This window comes from Apteryx mantelli, chromosome 34 (genome assembly GCF_036417845.1).
Source record: "Apteryx mantelli isolate bAptMan1 chromosome 34, bAptMan1.hap1, whole genome shotgun sequence".
NCBI classification, from domain to species: Eukaryota; Metazoa; Chordata; class Aves; order Apterygiformes; family Apterygidae; genus Apteryx; species Apteryx mantelli.
The window spans coordinates 1392311-1409156 of record NC_090011.1 but is presented as its reverse complement, the minus strand read 5'-3'; the positions used below and the strand labels follow the sequence as shown (position 1 = coordinate 1409156).

The 16846-nt window shown below is 50.6% G+C and overlaps 1 protein-coding gene across 1 annotated transcript; it reads right to left on the bottom strand.

Moving 5' to 3' along the window:
* Nucleotides 1–3814: 3814 nt before the first annotated feature.
* Nucleotides 3815–10791, bottom strand: LOC136994875 (E3 ubiquitin-protein ligase TRIM39-like). Its single transcript, XM_067314271.1, has 6 exons — nucleotides 10776–10791; nucleotides 9110–9277; nucleotides 7944–8111; nucleotides 6605–6946; nucleotides 5875–5901; nucleotides 3815–4353 (listed from the first exon to the last, which is right to left on the bottom strand). The coding sequence occupies exons 1-6, from the start codon at nucleotides 10789–10791 to the stop codon at nucleotides 3815–3817; spliced, it is 1260 nt and encodes a 419-aa protein (XP_067170372.1).
* Nucleotides 10792–16846: the final 6055 nt, after the last annotated feature.

The window sequence follows — 16846 nt, the reverse complement described above, 5'->3', positions numbered from 1 at the left end:
AAAGAGCACTTCCAAAGCCTGAGCTGTAAAGATATCCAGTCCCAGATGCAATCCCACCCCAGAGGACACGGCTTGAGAAACTTCACAGGACATGAAGAACAAACAATGGAAATGCATCATGTATGCACCTGAGTAAACACCTAAGTGCATGTGTGTATCAATGAAAAGGCAGCTATAATAGCACCCTCTTCATGCTTCATGCCTGCTGAAGAACAGCTCTGGGAAGAACCCTGAGAGGAGGGCAGAGAGCAGCAGCCAAGGAAGGCAGCTTAACCAAAGGGAGGAAGAGACACCCTGAAGAGAAACCAACAAAAACCCACGTCTGCTTCAAGGTGGTCTGAACCCCTCACTGCACATCTTTGCTAGCTTCACACAAACCATAAGGTGAACCTAGACACCCAGCACACGAGCAGATCACCCCCACCTTGGACGCTGAAATGTTGGTGTGCAGGGATAGAGTTGGTGCCACCCCTTGAGTTTTGGCATCAACATCTACCCTAGAGTGAAGGGAATCATGTCCTGGCATGTGACGTGCCACTGTCTACAGTGATGAGATTTCTGTCGTCTATGAAGGGTCTCCCGTCAAACCGGTGACATGAAGCGAGAACATACAAAACCAAGGCAACTACCCATCTTCAGGGTGTTTTCCCCTTGCCACAGAGTGGCAGAGCTGTGAACTCCTAAAGAATCAAAGGGAATAGATGGAGAAATGCAATCACATACCTGGGGAGAAGACACCTCCCATGCTGTTTCTCCAGAGAAGAGCTGGGTTTCACTTACAGCACAATGGCGCAGAGCATTGGGCAGGCAGTGTTCAGGGTCGCTGGACTTTACGCAGTTCCAGGAAAGTGTGCTCATAAAAGATGGGGTTGAGCCTTTAGCACACAGCTGTTCCCTAACTGGCTGAAGGTTTCGTACCACTCTGGGAAAGTCCCAACAATAATCTGTGTTCCAGGAAATGACGCCTGCTTGTGCCCTCCTCCTTGAAGGGAGTGAACCCCAGGAACACATTCTAGCTGTGTGCAATCCTGAGAGCAGTTGTTAGGGAGGAGCAAGGGGCTGGTCTGAAAGTGAAGGGGAGCTGGGTGTTGAGCGTGGTAAGAAGGCAGGCAGAGGGAGTGGCCACATGAACAAGCTCAAACTGGGAAGTCAAGTCTGAGGGTGCAAATCAGCGAGGTGCATGACCAGACATGGGCATGGCTACAAGATAGCTCAGGGAAGGGGGAGGGCGTGAGCTGAAAGGCAGCTGCCGAGTGGAGCGACACAAGCCCTTGTGGAGGCTGCTTCTGGCTTTTTGTGGAAGCGGTCCAAGGCTGGCTGAAGCCTCTCAAACAGCTCTCTCTTCAGAGAAAGCTGAACGCCAGGAAGCAGTGCTTGCGCTCTGGGTGCTGATAGCTGCCTCCTGTCTTTCCAAAGGCTCGTTAGCCAGGACCTCACTGACAGTGAGTCTGTGTACCAATTGTGAGATTCCTCCAAGTGGAGAAAGGATGTGTGTGTGACTGACTGTACGTGCAGTGACCCACATTTTAACATTGACTTGTAGCTGGAAAGGTCGTGGCTCATGAGTGAGCTACAGCTTGGGCAAAAATTAACTCCGCTGACATCCTGCCTGGTCTGGAGTGTACCTAATGGCTGCTTCTTGAGGTGGGGAAGCATCAGATGGCTCATACCACCCTTCCCTCCTTTCTGTGAAAAAAAGCTTGAGCAGGTTAAGTCTGATGTATAAATGGTTTTGCTGCACCTTGGACTGTAAGCAGTTAACAGACGAGTATTTGAGGTTGTTCCCCTCGCTTTCTTTGGCGGCGCTGTGTTGAGGAATGCCCCCGTTAAAGCTGAGGCTGTGATATTGGTGGGAACATGACTGAGGCAGAAGGAGTTGGCAAGAACATTTTTCTTTCATACCCTGTGCAGAAAGCAACTTTTTTTAAAGATGGTGTTACTGGTCAAAACGGGTTATTTTGTGACGGTTTGCGTTGAATTGCCACCTTCTACTTTTGACAACATTCTCTCTTAATTTTGGTACATAGGAGTGACAGAGTCAGCAATATGGGTCTCTGCCTATCCTGAAGTGGTTCCTGCCATCAACCCGCAAAGGTTAGGCATGGTATGGTGGTCCTCCCATAGCTACTACCCAAGGATCTGCTGCTGCAGGGGAATTCCCTCAGGCACCCTCCTCAGTACAGCATGAGTTACCTGCTGGAGCTGCTGCCTCTTCCGGTGGACTCTGGAAGGAGCCCACATGACTGCCCAAAGCAATTGCTGTGAATGTGCTTGCCTAATTTCAGGCATGGGACCCAACAGCATATTCAGACACAAAATGCATCCACAGAGGCTGAGGACTAAATGCAAAGGAGCAATCGTGAAGTTCACAGAGAGCAAACTGAATTCCAGGCTCCGATTCTGAAGCAAGAGTGGAACGCAGCTTGTCCCCTGGTATGCAGCTTTGGAAAAGAGACACAGACTAGGGACACTACTATTTTGGCAACTGGTGAGGCGATAGTTTAGAGTCCCAGAGCAGCAGTCCCAGAAGCCACCATGTAGAGCAGAGGGATGCCTTACTCACCTCTGAAAAATGGTAGGAAAGGAAGTGTATTAAACATGCAGGGCCCTGCTGCAGCCCCAAGAGTTGCTTGGGAGAATAAGGGCCACAGCTGTCCCTTGAGACTGTGTCTCTGAATCATCCATGTGGGTACGTCTGCCGGAGATTTCATTTCACCTAGTGACTTAGTAGAAGGGAGGCTCATCGCACTGGACTATCCCAAGGCACCATTTTTCTGAGATGCAGGAAGGATGGGCTTCTCAAGGAACTCAAGAGTAAGCGCAAGGCCAACCTCAGGCACCTACCTGAAAGGCACAACTTCAGAACTGACTGAGCCTACACCCACTGAATAGCAGCAGAGAGGGAAACACTCCTGCAAGAGCCTTCCTCCTTCGACCCTCCTTCCACTGTTTACACCAAGAACCTAGGGGATCTTTACTCCTGGGTGAGGCACCACAGACAGCAGATGTCTGGCATTAATTTTCATTACTTGAGCTCCAACGTGACTAAAAGACAGAGATGGGCATTTATGAATTGCTGAGTTGGAATGAAGGACTGAATTCTGTGATAAAGAAAACTCCAGCAACACTAATCAAAACGCTAATATTTAAGGAATTCCTTGCCAAGCTTGAAGAATTCTGGGATGCAGTCACTGGGAGAATCAGTTGTTTGAACTTTCTCCGTACATTCGTTTCAGTTATAAATATTTACACCACGTATGTCACAGAACTCCATTATGAATATGATTGAGCTCTTTATTTGCATGCTAAAAACATAATCAAATTCTGAGCATGGATATCACAGGCATCCTTCAGTATTTAACCGGAGAAGAAAGGTATTCAAAAAAAACCCCAACAATGTATTGCTGAATTCTATGGTAGACATTACTCTAGTGATATACAAATTTCATAAACTTTCAACATCTCTAAGAAAAGAAATAAAAAATGATTTTTTTTTTTTTTTTTAGCAGCGATTTACCACTTAAAGGTTAAGCACACCCTTGGAGACTGAGTGATCTGCTGCTCAGGAAAATACTACAGGTGGGGAGTAAGAGTGAAATAGTTTCTCTTTTTCCTCAGTTCACATGAAAAAAAAAAAAAGTTTTCATTAAGGAAAAAAAGGGGCGAAAAATACACCAGGCTAAAAATATAACTATTTTTCAGGACAATTCACTTTCCCAGATAGGCAGAAGTCTGACAACAGTGCAGTGTGATCAGTGGCTCTACATGCTAGACCTCCAAGATGAAGAGTGCACTATTCATCACTATCAAACCCCTAGTCTATTTTCAGTGGCTCAGTGTCAGGCTTTGCAGAAATGGACCCTGTTGAGAAGAAGGGAAAGAACTTCCCTTCCTGGCTGCTGTCTCCACCAAGGGGGAAAGTGTGCAAATGTGCTCCATTGTTGGCATTAAAGAATGATAGCTTCTTGGCTGAGACATTCAGGAAGATCCCAATCTTTCTGGGTTTCCCACTCACAGCCAAACGGGTCCAAGGAACAGTGCGGGCCCAATAGTCTTTCCCATCTGCTAACCCTATAACCCAGAAGCCCTTCTCTGGGGACAGAGTCAGTGTCCCTTTGCGAGTCACAGGCTCCCGGGCAATGCCCACATCCCAGTTTCTTCTCTTTCCAACATCCACTTCCCAATAACGTTTCCCAGACGTGTATCCTTCCTTTGCCAAAACAAAGAGGTGGGAATCAAATCTCTTCTCTGTCCTGGGCACACTTCTGATAGCGCCAGTATCTTTCACACTCTTCCCATCTGGAGAGAGTTCCAGCCTTGGATGAGCTGTGTCAGCATCCAGGGTGACATCAACTGCAATGATCAAGTCATTCCTTAAGTAGCAGAAGTCACAAGGTCTGCTTTTCGGAGGCTTTCATGCTTTGCTCCCATCCACCGCTTCCCTCGCCATCCCCATCCCCTCCACTTCCCTGTGCCCTAAGCAGCCTGCTGCCTCAGGGTTCCTGCAGCTTCTCCCCACTGCATGCCTCCCATGTCCCTCTGTTGCTGTCTTTGGGCTGCTGATGAGCGAGCAGGCAGTCAGCATGCATCCAATGCAAGGCACTCAACAGATGTTCCTGTGGCTTCGAGCATTCAGCCCCAGGGAGGAGCATGTGGGGCTTAATAGCTTCTTCCTTTGTTTTTGAAATTCAGTAGGGATGAACAGAGAAAAAGGGCCAGGTGTTACCCCCTCTTTGGGAAAAAAAGATGATCATGCCAGCCTTTTTCAAGAGTATGGGCATGAAATCATAATGGCCAAAGGAAGCACAGTATGACTTAAAGAGAAGAGGTAGCTGGTGAGAGAGTCAACTGATCAACCCTGCAGGCAGCTGAAAGCCACCTGGAAATCAATGCAGATACTCACCTATGCAGTGGTCCACAAGAAATACTAAAACATAGATCCAAAGTTTGCAGTACGGGTGCTTAAAAGCTCATAAACTGGAGGAGATCCTAGCATGAATTAGGGTGGAGGGAATAAAAACTCTGTGTATGTTGTAGAGACACTAAGAGCACAGGAAAACTGAAAAAGCTTTCAAAATCTTGCAGCAGTGGTGAGTTTTCCAAGTTAACATGCCCTATGCCAGCACAATCAGATATTTAAATTACTGAGCTGTGAAGCTCATGAGTTGATTTAAATTGTGCTTCCAATAATCCCATAACCCTGGCTGCTCAACAAAACTTCTCTCTGTCCTTCAGTGTGACCTGCTGGGCTGAAAGAGGAATAGAATGGACAATAAGCTCGTTTTTTCCACCTGCCCTGCAATGACACAGCATTTGGGGAGGGGTTTTCAGAATTTAGTTCAGATGCCACAATTAACTCCTTGGGAAATACTGCAGGTGTTTTGCTAAACTTTCAGTAGTTTCTTCTGACCAGCCTTGGGTAGCTTTCAACACAGACTAGAAGAGAAGAGTGAGCTCCACCACCCCAATGATGAGTAAAAGTTTCTTACTCCACTGTGCCCAGCTGATCTATGTACGTGACAGACATCTGAAAGGTCTCTAGCAAGGTACAATATTGTGAAGAAGGCTCCTCTAGCTCAGCTCTGATCTAAAGGTTAAGTAGCTGCACATCTAGAGGAGAAAGATCGTCTCTAGATACTTATCCTGAAATTCCTAAGAGGGTAAAAATGGAATGGGAGACAGGGGCTGAAGTAGCTAATTCAGGAAACTCCCACTCCATTGCCAAAAGGGCAAGAGTCTTTCTTGGCAGCACTTGAGTAAGAAAAAAGAGATCAACCCATGAGTATTGTTCTCTGAATTGATTGGTATGGATGTGTTTTGCAGAGCTGCACGTAGTCTCTAAGAACTCATGTTCACCATCTGCTTTATACTTACCTGTGTAACGCTGCATTTTGACAAACTCTGTGGGGAAAAGAATAAAGCAGGCAATAAGTGGATCTGTCAAGGAGTCCTGGCCTCCATTGTATTAACAAGCAGCCCATCCACTGCCCACACCGACTGTGCTCTTCTGCAGAAATGTGTTTGTTCTGTAAGTAGGAAAGCACACCAAAAGCTCCTGTGTCATCCTGCAGAGAGGGAAAGCCCTTGGGACACTGAGGATGGCTTGATCTTTTACCATGGTCTCTAACTCAACCTGAAAGCAAGGGAGGAATTTCTGAAGGGAGGAGGTCATGGTCGAAGCCAGGACAGAGGGGATGAATTAACCAGCCTCCCAGATCTTCTGACACTGCAAACGAAGGTGGTTTCTCTGGCTGGGGGAGGGAGAGAGCACACAGACTAGCTGCTGGGTAGGGCAAAGAAGGATGAAAACGGTCAGACTCGCTTTCAAAACTGTGTGCCATATGCAGATTTAGTGGAGAGCCCATGCGACAGACTGCCTTCCAAATGGATGGAATGCAGATGGAGCTTGGGCACCTGTGCTCACCTCCTGCTCATGGAGATGGCTGTGGGGAGTGTGGCCAAGGAGCCACCCTGTAGAGAAGGGTTTGCCATTCTCCGCTACTTGCAAGGCCATGCAGAGCAGCAGCTCAGAGGCTCTTGCAGCTATAGCACAGCTTTCCATCTTTTGAGAGATGAAGGCCCACCTCTCAATGTCCCTGCTCACCTAGTTTGCTCTCCAGCTTGGCCACGTTGATCTTGGACAAGAACCTCTGGGCTACTTTCTCCACTTGGGACATTATGCCCTCCAGGTCTGCTCTGGAGTGCTGGCGCTCATGCTGCATGGACGCCTGCATGCTCTCCAAAGATCTCTGCAGAGTTTGAACTTCTTGGGAGAGGTTCTGGAGGGTGGAAGTCCAGGTACTGGTCAGTTCCTCTGGAGGGAGTACTGCACGGTGGGCCGCTTCCACATAGCTCTGTAAGGTGGCCAGCTTCTCACTCAGAATCCTCTCCATCTCCTCCTGCACGGATTCCAGGGCCCTTGCGGTGTTTGTCTCCACTGCCTTTTCTGAGAAGCAAGAGAGGTGTCACTGGGACACTGAGGAGTCCTTCCTTCGGGTGAGACCACATCTCTCTAATGGAGATGGTCTCCTTTGCAGGCGTACTAAAAATGACCCATCTCTCCCTTGAGCAGCACCAAGCACCTGCTTCAGGAGATCAGTGTGGTGTGAAACGGGCTGCTTGTGAGCAGGCCTTTCCTGGGGAATCAGCACTGTTGTGGAAAGTATGCTGCTGGGAGGAGGGAAAGCACACGAGTTGTGTCTGGGACTCCTTAATGTGTGGAAGAGCAGCGGGGCTTGCCAAAGGCCTCGACTCAAACTCCCTCCCTTACAGCCCCCGGCCAGCGAGCGGCCTCTCTCCGGCTTGGCCACCTCTCTTTGCCCTTCCTGCAAAGCAGTGTCCACCTGCCAGGGGAGGGCCCCAGGGCACGTGCCCTGGGCAAGGAAGAGCAGCAAAAGGCAGCGATGCGGCCGCCCCTCTCTGGATTTCTTTGCCTTGCTTTTGCTGGCTGCACGAAGCATGCAGAAAGAGCACAGGCCCTGCCATCCTGCCCGAACGCTTCACAAAGGCATGCTAGTCAGGACGCAGCTGGAAATCCCCTCGTCCCCCTTCTCCACACAGGTTCCTTGGCCTGTGAGGGAGAAGCCCCTTTGTGCCTGCGGGAGGTGAGCAGAGCAAGGCAGAGAAGGAAGCAGGACTTGGCGGGGGACAGGCCTGAGCTCAGAGGGAGACGTCTGCCCTATGCAGGGCTAGTGGGGAGCCCATGCGACAGACTGCCTTCCAAACAGAGGGGGTGCAGAGGGAACGTGGGCACCTGTGCTCACCTCCTGCTCATGGAGACGGCTGTGGGGAGTGTGGCCAAGGAGCCACCCTGGAGAGAAGGACTTGTCATTCTCTGCTACTTGCAAGGCCATGCAGAGCAGCAGCTCAGAGGCTCTTGTGGTTATAGCACAGCTTTGCGTCTTTGGGCAGATGAAGACCCACCTCACAATGTCCCTGCTCACCTAGTTTGCTCTGCAGCTCTGCCACACTGCTCTCCACCAGACGGGATGCTGCATGGAGGGCTGCTTCCATATAGCTCTGTAAGGTGGCCAGCTTCTCACTCAGAATCCTCTCCATCTCCTTCTGCATGGCTTCCAGGGCCCTTGTGGTGTTTGTCTCCAGTGCCTTTCCTGAGAAGCAAGAGAGGTGTCACTGGGACACTGAGGAGTCCTTCCTTCGGGTGAGACCACATCTCTCTAACGGAGATGGTCTCCTTTGCAGGCGTACTAAAAATGACCCATCTCTGCCTTGAGCAGCACCAAGCACCTGCTTCAGGAGATCAGTGTGGTGTGAAACAGGCAGCTTGTGAAGGGGCCTTTCCCGGGGAATCAGCACTGTAGTGGAAAGTGTGCTACTGGGAGGAGGGAAAGCACACAAGGTGTCATTGGGACTCCTTAACGTGTGGAAGAGCAGCGGGGCTTGCCAAAGGCCTCGACTCAAACTGCCTCCCTTACAGCCCCCGGTCAGTGAGCTGCCTCTCTCAGGCTTGGCCACCTCTCTTTGCCCTTCCTGCACTGCAGTGTCCACCTGCCAGGGGAGGGCCCAAGGGCACGTGCCCTGGGCAAGGAAGAGCAGCAAAAGGCAGCGATGCGGCCGCCCCTCTCTGGATTTCTTTGCCTTGCTTTTGCTGGCTGCACGAAGGATGCAGAAAGAGCACAGGCCCTGCCGTCCTGCCCGAATGCTTCACAAAGGCATGCCAGTGAGGATGCAGCTGGAAATCCCCTCGTCCCCCCTTCTCCACACAGGTTCCTTGGCCTGTGAGGGAGAAGCCCCTTTGTGCCTGCGGGAGGTGAGCAGAGCAAGGCAGAGAAGGAAGCAGGACTTGGCGGGGGACAGGCCTGAGCTCAGAGGGAGACGTCTGCCCTGTGCAGAGCTAGTGGGGAGCCCATGCGACAGACTGCCTTCCAAACGGAGGCGATGCAGAGGGAGCTTGGGCACCTGTGCTCACCTCCTGCTCTTGGAGACGGCTGTGCAGAGTGTGGCCAAGGAGCCACCCTGGAGAGAAGGACTTGTCATTCTCTGCTACTTGCAAGGCCATGCAGAGCAGCAGCTCAGAGGCTGTTGTGGTGATAGCACAGCTCTGTGTCTTTGGGCAGATGAAGGCCCACCTCGCAATGTCCCTGCTCACCTAGTTTGCTCTCCAGCTCTGCCACGTTGCTCTCTGCCAGAGGGGGTGCTGCATGGTGGGCCACTTCCACATGGTTCTGTAAGGTGGCCAGCTTCTCATTCAGAGTCCTCTCCATCTCCTCCTGCACAGCTTCCAGGGCCCTTGTGGTGTTTGTCTCCAGTGCCTTTCCTGAGAAGCAAGAGAGGTGTCACTGGGACACTGAGGTGTCCTTCCTTCAGGGGAGACCACATCTCTCTAACCCAGAGGGTCTGCTTTTGTTTCCTATGAAGAAAACCATATCTGCTGTGAGTTCACGGTGGGGGCGAAGGTCCCTGGTGGTGATGCTTATCTTTGATGAAATATGTATAAGTAGTGCCTTGTCTCCTTTTCTGTACTGAGGAGAAAAGAAGAAAATAAAGGAAACACTAAAAAATAAAAAAAGGATTGGAAATTATAGGAATGCACTACCAGACAGTTCTGGTTATGGTTCTGTCTTGGACTCTGTTTCTGCACCTTCCCGTTACTCTCAGGGAAATGATCACTTTCCTGGACCTCATAGTTTTTTTACTGCTGAGGGAAGAAGCAGAATGTTGAATGATTTTTTCCACTACATATTTCCCGTGCAGTTGGGATGGATCTAGAAAGGCAGATCAAATAGCCATCTCAATAGTCATCAACCTCTGACTGGTGCCTATTGTACCCTGCTAAGTATGGTGTTGCCTTTGGTGGTAAGGAGATACTGTTTTGCCTCAACAGCTTGCACCATCTGGACTTAGAAGTTTCCTCTGGACTTCTTCCTGCTGGCTTTGCTCTCCCTTGCTGATACTTAGGGCAAGCATCTGGCCAACAGTCACGTAGCAAACGTTTTCTTAGCTTTAGCCTACCTAATGCGGTAGGGTTGTACCCTGAAGACATTACGTCTGGGGGGATGTCTGTTGCCACCCAGCCTTGGGATCCACTGGGGCACTGAAAGGCCGAGCATACTGCTGGAGAAAGGGGTAGATATGCCACCAGATGCATGCCTGTTTGAACTCTCCTTGCATTCAAACAGGAGAATTAGCAGTACTTGGGGAGAATTTAGAGTTCAAATGCTTGTGTCACTCTAAGGGGAGTAACAATAATTCTTTGCTTTATTGTGAATAGACTTCTGAGACTGGGGTTGCAGTGTGCATACCTTCATGATCCTGCACAGCAGGTGTGTTTCTGTAGCACACAGAATTTGCATGTTGTGCAGTGCTGCCCCAGGAGAACTAAGGCCAGGAATCAATTGTCCCAGGGTGGGTCCTTAGCGTCATTTTCAGCACTACACTCTACATCCAACTTTGCACAGCATGGGTGTTGAGGAGCACTTTGCTATGTTTGCCATAGCCTCGTGCCTCTCTCAGGTGCTTTTGGAGGCCTAAATGGCATGAGGTGGGTATGTTTAGAAATCAGAACCTGCCTCTACTCTGCAAAGCTCTCCTCGGACCAGGGCCTCCTTTCTGTGGTATGCCCTTTCTCAGGTGCTGCAAATCACTCTGGGAGAGCCCTTCAGTTTCTCCAAAGCTTCCTCTGTACTTTGAACTTCCAGGGAAAGCTTCCTATTGCTCTCTATCACCAAATTTTGCTTAGAGGAAACAGCGTGGCATCTGACTTCTTTGCCTTGCCAGCCGTGTCTCCTTTGAACAGAGGTCTTCCCAGCACTCACCTGTGCTCAGAGGCATCCCCTCTCCCTCTTTGGGTGGTGGTCCTCCTCTTCCTGTTTTGTCATGTTCAGGATAAAAAGGGTGAAAGTCTCAGGTGAGCTCCCTTCTCGCATTAGTGCTATGTACACAGATCACTACTAGCAGCATGCCATGCCACATCTGCCCCCTTATGCCCCCAGGGGCTCCTTGGTGATTGCACAGCTCAACAGGGGAGTCAGGAAGGTGTTGCTGGGCACCAGGAAATAAAGTGGCAGGGATCCCTGCTGCTTGGGACCGGTGCCCGAGCATGAACATTGTCTGGTGAGCAAAGGCAGAAGCATGCGGGCAGCCTTGGCAGTCATGCGCAAAGCTAGAGAACAGCCTGCAAGAGTAGCCCATCCAAAGGTGGGTCCTCCTCTTACTGCAGCATGTTGCGATGGGCAATTGGAGGCAGAAGGGAGAACCTTGAACTTCATGGGGGAGGAGGGGAGAAAGCTTTCATGAAGTTCCCTTCTTCCCAATGAAGTCACTTCACTGCTTAGTTGCTTGCCCTGTGCTTCCTCGTTGCTAAAAGATCTGCTCTGTGATGCTCTTCTCCTGGCTCAAGCAATTTTTGCTCTTTTCATGGCTGTGGTATGCAGCCAGCTGAGGCGAATGAGGGACGTTGTTGGCAGACCTACTGTCACCATTACTTACCTCTTCCCTGTCTTTCTGGTCTTCTTTCCCCATTGGTCTGCTGTGAGCGGAGACTCGGGGCTCTCTCATGTGAGTCCACCCATCCTCCTTGCAGGAGGGAATGTTCTGCTTTATGGATGATATCTGACCCTCCTTTCCATGCAATGTCCTCTGAGCGGTGTCCGTGAGCTGTCTCTGGCAATTCCCCCCCTCCCTGTTTGGCTGTGAATTGTGCTTTGTTTAGGCTGGTCTCTGCAAAAAGAAAGCCCAAGCACTGTGGTAAGGCCTTAGCCACAGCCACCTGGTTTGCAGCCCACCTTTTTGGTTGGCCCCAGGAGCGAGCCTATCGCTGAGGACAGGGCACAGTCATTGGCAAGCCTTCCCCAAGGAGGTGACTGATGGTCACCTCCAGCCGTGCCACTTGAACGAGCAACGACAGGAGAATGGTTCTCCTTAGCTCGTCAGGAGGACGGGGGTGCACTCAATCCAAGGTGATCTTTCTCAACCTGGGCAGCGTGACAGCCTGCACTGCTACAGCATGTGAGGACCATTCCATTCCTTTGTGGTGCAGGAGGGCAGGGCAACAGCGTGACTGGCCCGCTTCACCTTCAACTTCAATATGTGAGCCCGACTTTTGCAGGCCTTCCATTGGCAATGGAGAGCAGAGCAGGCCACGAGAGCATGAGCAGCCTGACACCAAAGCCATGTGCCCTACTGAAGAGATGAATGCCACCATCCTGCAGGGCATGCTTTCTGCTGTTGTCTCTAAGGGGAGCTGTGGGTATGGGCCTCAGGGGGACAGGCCTCCACAGGCCATGTTTTCCTCTGGAATGAGACATCCCGCCCCAAAGCACCCAGCTTGAGCAAAAGATCCAGAATACTTACTCAGATCCTCAAAGTATTTTACACGTTGTTTGACAGGTGGTAGATCCTCCTCACCTTCTGGACATTCTGTCACATAGGAAAGGAAGAGAAAAGAGGAAGCTTCATTAGTTGTTTCCCTTTCCCTGCCCTCCTGCCGAAAGGGCTTTTGGCTTCAAAAGACACAAAGGCCTAGCTCCCCGAGTGCACACTGCTCCTTAGCCTACCCAGCCCAACTTCAAATGCTCTCCTGTGCCCAGAAGTCCCTCCTGAGATGTGCAGCGCTGCACATTCTTTTCCCTGGGGGGAATCACGGCCTCACTCTGCTCCTCACCTCCTCCCACCTCACCAGTGCCGTGCTCTGCTCCCTCCCTTCTCCTCACACAATACTCATCAGAGCCATCCATCATGCACTTGTTGTTCCTGAAAAAGTCATCGGAATGTTTATCGGCTTGGAAGACTCTTGTCTGTGGCTTGGGATTTTGGCCTGCCTCTCTCCTCAAACGACACAATGCTGCTGCGTGGAAGGGACCTCAGGAGTTCTGCAGGGGCATCTCCTGCTCAAAGCAGAGTGTGCGCTGAGGTCCAGGCATGCTGCTCGGGGATTTGTCCTGGCGGCTCTGGAAACCCCCAGGCACAGAGAGTTCAGGTTTGTGCCTCTTAGTGCTGCTGCAGCAAGGAAAGCCCACAGGTAGCTCCAAACTCGGCCAACTATGAGCCCCAGCAGGGAAGCTGATGGCAGGGAAGTGGGGAGGAGTCCAGCAAAGGGCTGGGTGTGTGTGTCTCTGTGTGTGTGTGTGTGCGTCTGAAAGCCAAGGTTTCAGCTGCATTTTGTATGGTGAAGAGAGGAAAGCAGGATCTTGTGCCCTTTGCGTGCGGGTAATGAGACACTTCTCAGGCTCATAAGAATGGTCAGCAGAGAGGGCGTGTAGCACAGGGAAAATGAGCAGAGCTAACACAGGGATGCAGAGGCAGCGTGGCTGATACACATCCTCTGTCAGCATTAGTTATGCATTCCCTGACTTTCCTGTCCTCTTCCCCTGTTAGGTTGCTCTGGGAAGTACTGGACTGAGTTTCCGGGAGAATGGTGGCGTTAACATCCGATTAGAGCTGCTGACTTGTCTTGTGGGGCAATGGAGCTAGGCGTAAAAGACAAGCGGAGCCGTTACTTCTGTCAGCTGAGAGGGAGCGGTTCCTTCTGGGACACTGGTGACATGCTAGATTTCTGGGCTTGTCCCGATTGCCTGCAAAAGGCAGGCAGAAGATGGCTTGACGGGCAGGATTCCGAGTTTGGGTGTACTGGAGCGGGGTCTGAAAATGCCGGTCTTTCAAGAGAATCCTCATTCAATGAGGTAGGATGCTGTTTTCCTTTCAGAGAGTGGGGACTGTTCAAAAAGCAAAGCACTACTTCAGGGAAGCTCATTTGAGCTCACGACTCTTCGCACAGAGTGCATCGCAGCCGTCTACACTGTGCTGTCACAGTCCATCAGCATTAGAGAGACCCTCTACGTAATTCTGAGCTCTCTCAACATTTTGTGGAGTGCTTACATGGGGTGCACCTTCTGGAATGCAAAAAGCAAAGGAAAAGAACCAAAGGGGCAGGGTACCTGAGATCTTCACACCGGGCTGGCAGGGGTGACGCAGGACCTGCTGCAGATCCGTGTCCTTCTGGCATGGCGTTTGGAGGCCAGGCTAGACCACCACAATGCTGCCAATGGCACTAGTTGGCCTGACCCGGGGATCCGTAATCTCTGATCTAAATGCTATCCTCACGCTTGGTCAAATGAGCCACCCCGCCACAATGCAGAGGCCGTAGTGATGGAAGTATCTCCAGTGAGGTAACGGTGAACAGAGCCATAAGGATCAGGGATACAGTCAGCGCTGTGGCTGACTGCTCTCAGCACCCTGGCAAAGGTCAAGCTCTTTTACCATACTCCTCTGTTTGCATTAGAAACCGTCTAAGTTAACTACTAAGCTAACAGCTGCCTTCTAATTGCGTACGATTAGGAGTAGCCCTAGTATTGCTAGGACTGTGGGCTTTGTCCCAGTGCAGGGCTTTCCTCTGACACCCTTCCCAAACACCGTAAAACCAAAACTGGACTTCTCCAGACACTCCAGCGCTTTTCACATGTAACTGACTGCACGCAAGAGGAATTGCCTCCAGCATACTTACTTGCACGTTCAGAGATATTTCTTTGTCCTTGGAAGTCCCACGGAGGGTCCTGGTGTCCTGGACATTGCGTTCGTATGAGCAGAGAAGGAGGAGAACAAGAGGAAGCTTAGTTAAGACCTTTCCCTTGCCTTGCGTCCGTGCAGAAGGACTGCTGGGTGCTGAAGACCCCAAGGCCTTGCTCTCCGTGTGGCTGCTAGCTACAGGTTTCCTGTCACCTAGGCAGAGTGCCTTCTTACTTGCCTCTCCACAGTTAGCACAACTCACAGTCCAGCTGGCTGCTCCTCCCTGCACCCATCCCTGAGCACATCTATTCTACAAAACAGACCTTCCAATGAAAGACAGGTGTGCCCTGAATGCAGAGGAGTTGTTTTCCCTGTGACTGAGATTACAGGGAAGGATGTTCTTGTAGACGGAAGGGGCAACACAGAAGAGAAGGAGGACTTGTTTCTGACCCTCAAGCCATGGAGTACTTGTCTCCCATGGCCTCCTGATTCCTCCCAGGCATTCAGGCTTTATAGAATATCCACTGTCATTCTAGCCCCCAACTGAGGAGAAGACACCCCACTCTTACCATGTTGCCGAGACATGTCCTCAGGTCTTCTGCTTTCCTCGGCCCTTTCTCCAAGTTCAGTCTGCAATGCAAGGACAAAAATCAGCCCTTTTCTAGGAGTAATGTTTCCTCCTGGCATGCTGCTTACTGGCTGGCAACATAGTGCAAGCCAGGCCCACTCCTCCCAGCAAAAGTTGTCTTGTGTGCACCGTAGTAGTGAATGGAAGACCATGGCTGCAGGATGATCTGATGGACTGAGAACTGGCCACTCTCCTATCTTGTGGGGCACCTTGGCTGCAGTGTAGCTCCCTGACAATTCAGCTGTGCATAAATGTTTTCCTTAGTCAAATTGAATCAGGGTATTTCTTGTGTCTGCAGAATGCAGAAGGTACTTGACCCCAGCCACATTTTTCCACAGGGACAGAGTGATGGAAACCTTGTCCAAGTGGAAACTCCGTGAGATTAACTCCAGGCCTGGAGGCTGACCAGACCAAGGTTTCTTCAGAGTTAACAGAGAAAGGCATCTCCAGCCGGAGATTCAGAGCAGCAGCCTAAAGAGGTCCTCTGAAGAGCGTGACAATGGAGCCTCTCTTTCTTTCTCTACCAACATGAGCCAGGAATGTGACCTGATGGCTGAAGACACTCAGGTTTACCTGAGGCAACCGCAGTTGCTTTATCAGGCTTTCCAACAGAGGAGTCTGCCAGCTCTGACAAGATCTTTTAGAGAAGGGATGTGAGGCTCGCATGAGAAGTAAGAAACGCTAACTGCTCTGCTTGTTACAGGGAAGGAGTTCTGCTCAAGGCACTCCTACCTCTTCTGCTCTGTTGTTCATACCTCTTTCTCTTGACTCAGCTGAGTTGCCCTTTGCTCCACTCTTGTCATCTTAGCTGTGCTCCCAATGGCCATAAAAAGGTGTGTGTGTGCCTCTGTGTGTGTGTGAATGTTGGTGTGGGGAGGCATTTCAAAAGAGCACTTCCAAAGCCTGAGCTGCAAAGCAATCCAGTCCCAGAAGGCAATCCCATCCCAGAGGACATGGCTTGAGAAGCTTCACAGGATGTGAAGAACAATCCTGTGATTGTTCATGTGTCATGCATGCATATAAGTAAACACTTAAGTGCATATGTATATCAATGAAAAGGCAGCTATAAAAGCACCCTCTTCATGCTTCATGCTTGCTGAAGAACAGCTCTGGGAAAAACCCTGAGAGGAGGGCAGAGAGCAGCAGCCAAGGAAGGCAGCTTAAACAAAGGGAGGGAGAGACACCCTGAAGAGAAACCGACAAAAACCGGCATCTGCTTCAAGGTGGTCTAAACCCCTCACTGCACATCTTTGCTAGCTTCACACAAACCATAAGGTGAACCTAGACACCCAGTACACATGTAGACCACCCCCACCTTGGAGGCTGAAATGTCGGTGTGCAGGGATAGAGCTGGTGCCACCCCTTGAGTTTCGGCATCAACATCTACCCTAGAGTGAAGGGAATCGTGTCCTGTCATGCGACGTGCCACTGCCTACAGTGACGAGATTTCTGTCATCTATGAAGTGTCTCCCAACAAACCGGTCATGTGAAGCGAGAGCGTACGAAACCAAGGCAAATACCCATCTTCAGGATGTTTTCCCCTTGCAACAGAGTGGCAGAGCTGTGAACTCCTAAAGAATCAAAGGGAATAGATGGAGAAATGCAATCACGTACCTTGGGAGAAGGCACTTCCCATGCTGTTTCTCCAGAGAAGAGCTGGGTTTCACTTACAGCACAATGGCGCAGAGCTATGGGCAGGCAGTGTTCAGGGTCGCTGGACTTTAATCAGTTCCAGGAAAGAGTGCTCATAAAAGA

What these genes read in the sequence shown, in the direction of transcription:
- LOC136994875 (XM_067314271.1), bottom strand. An exon ending in AGAGCTGCAGAGCAAACTAG is followed by an intron (nt 6,947 to 7,943) that starts GTGAGCAGGGAC and finishes CTTGCTTCTCAG; the next exon opens with AAAAGGCAGTGGAGACAAAC. An exon ending in CAAAATGCAGCGTTACACAG is followed by an intron (nt 4,354 to 5,874) that starts GTAAGTATAAAG and finishes TGATCATTGCAG; the next exon opens with TTGATGTCACCCTGGATGCT.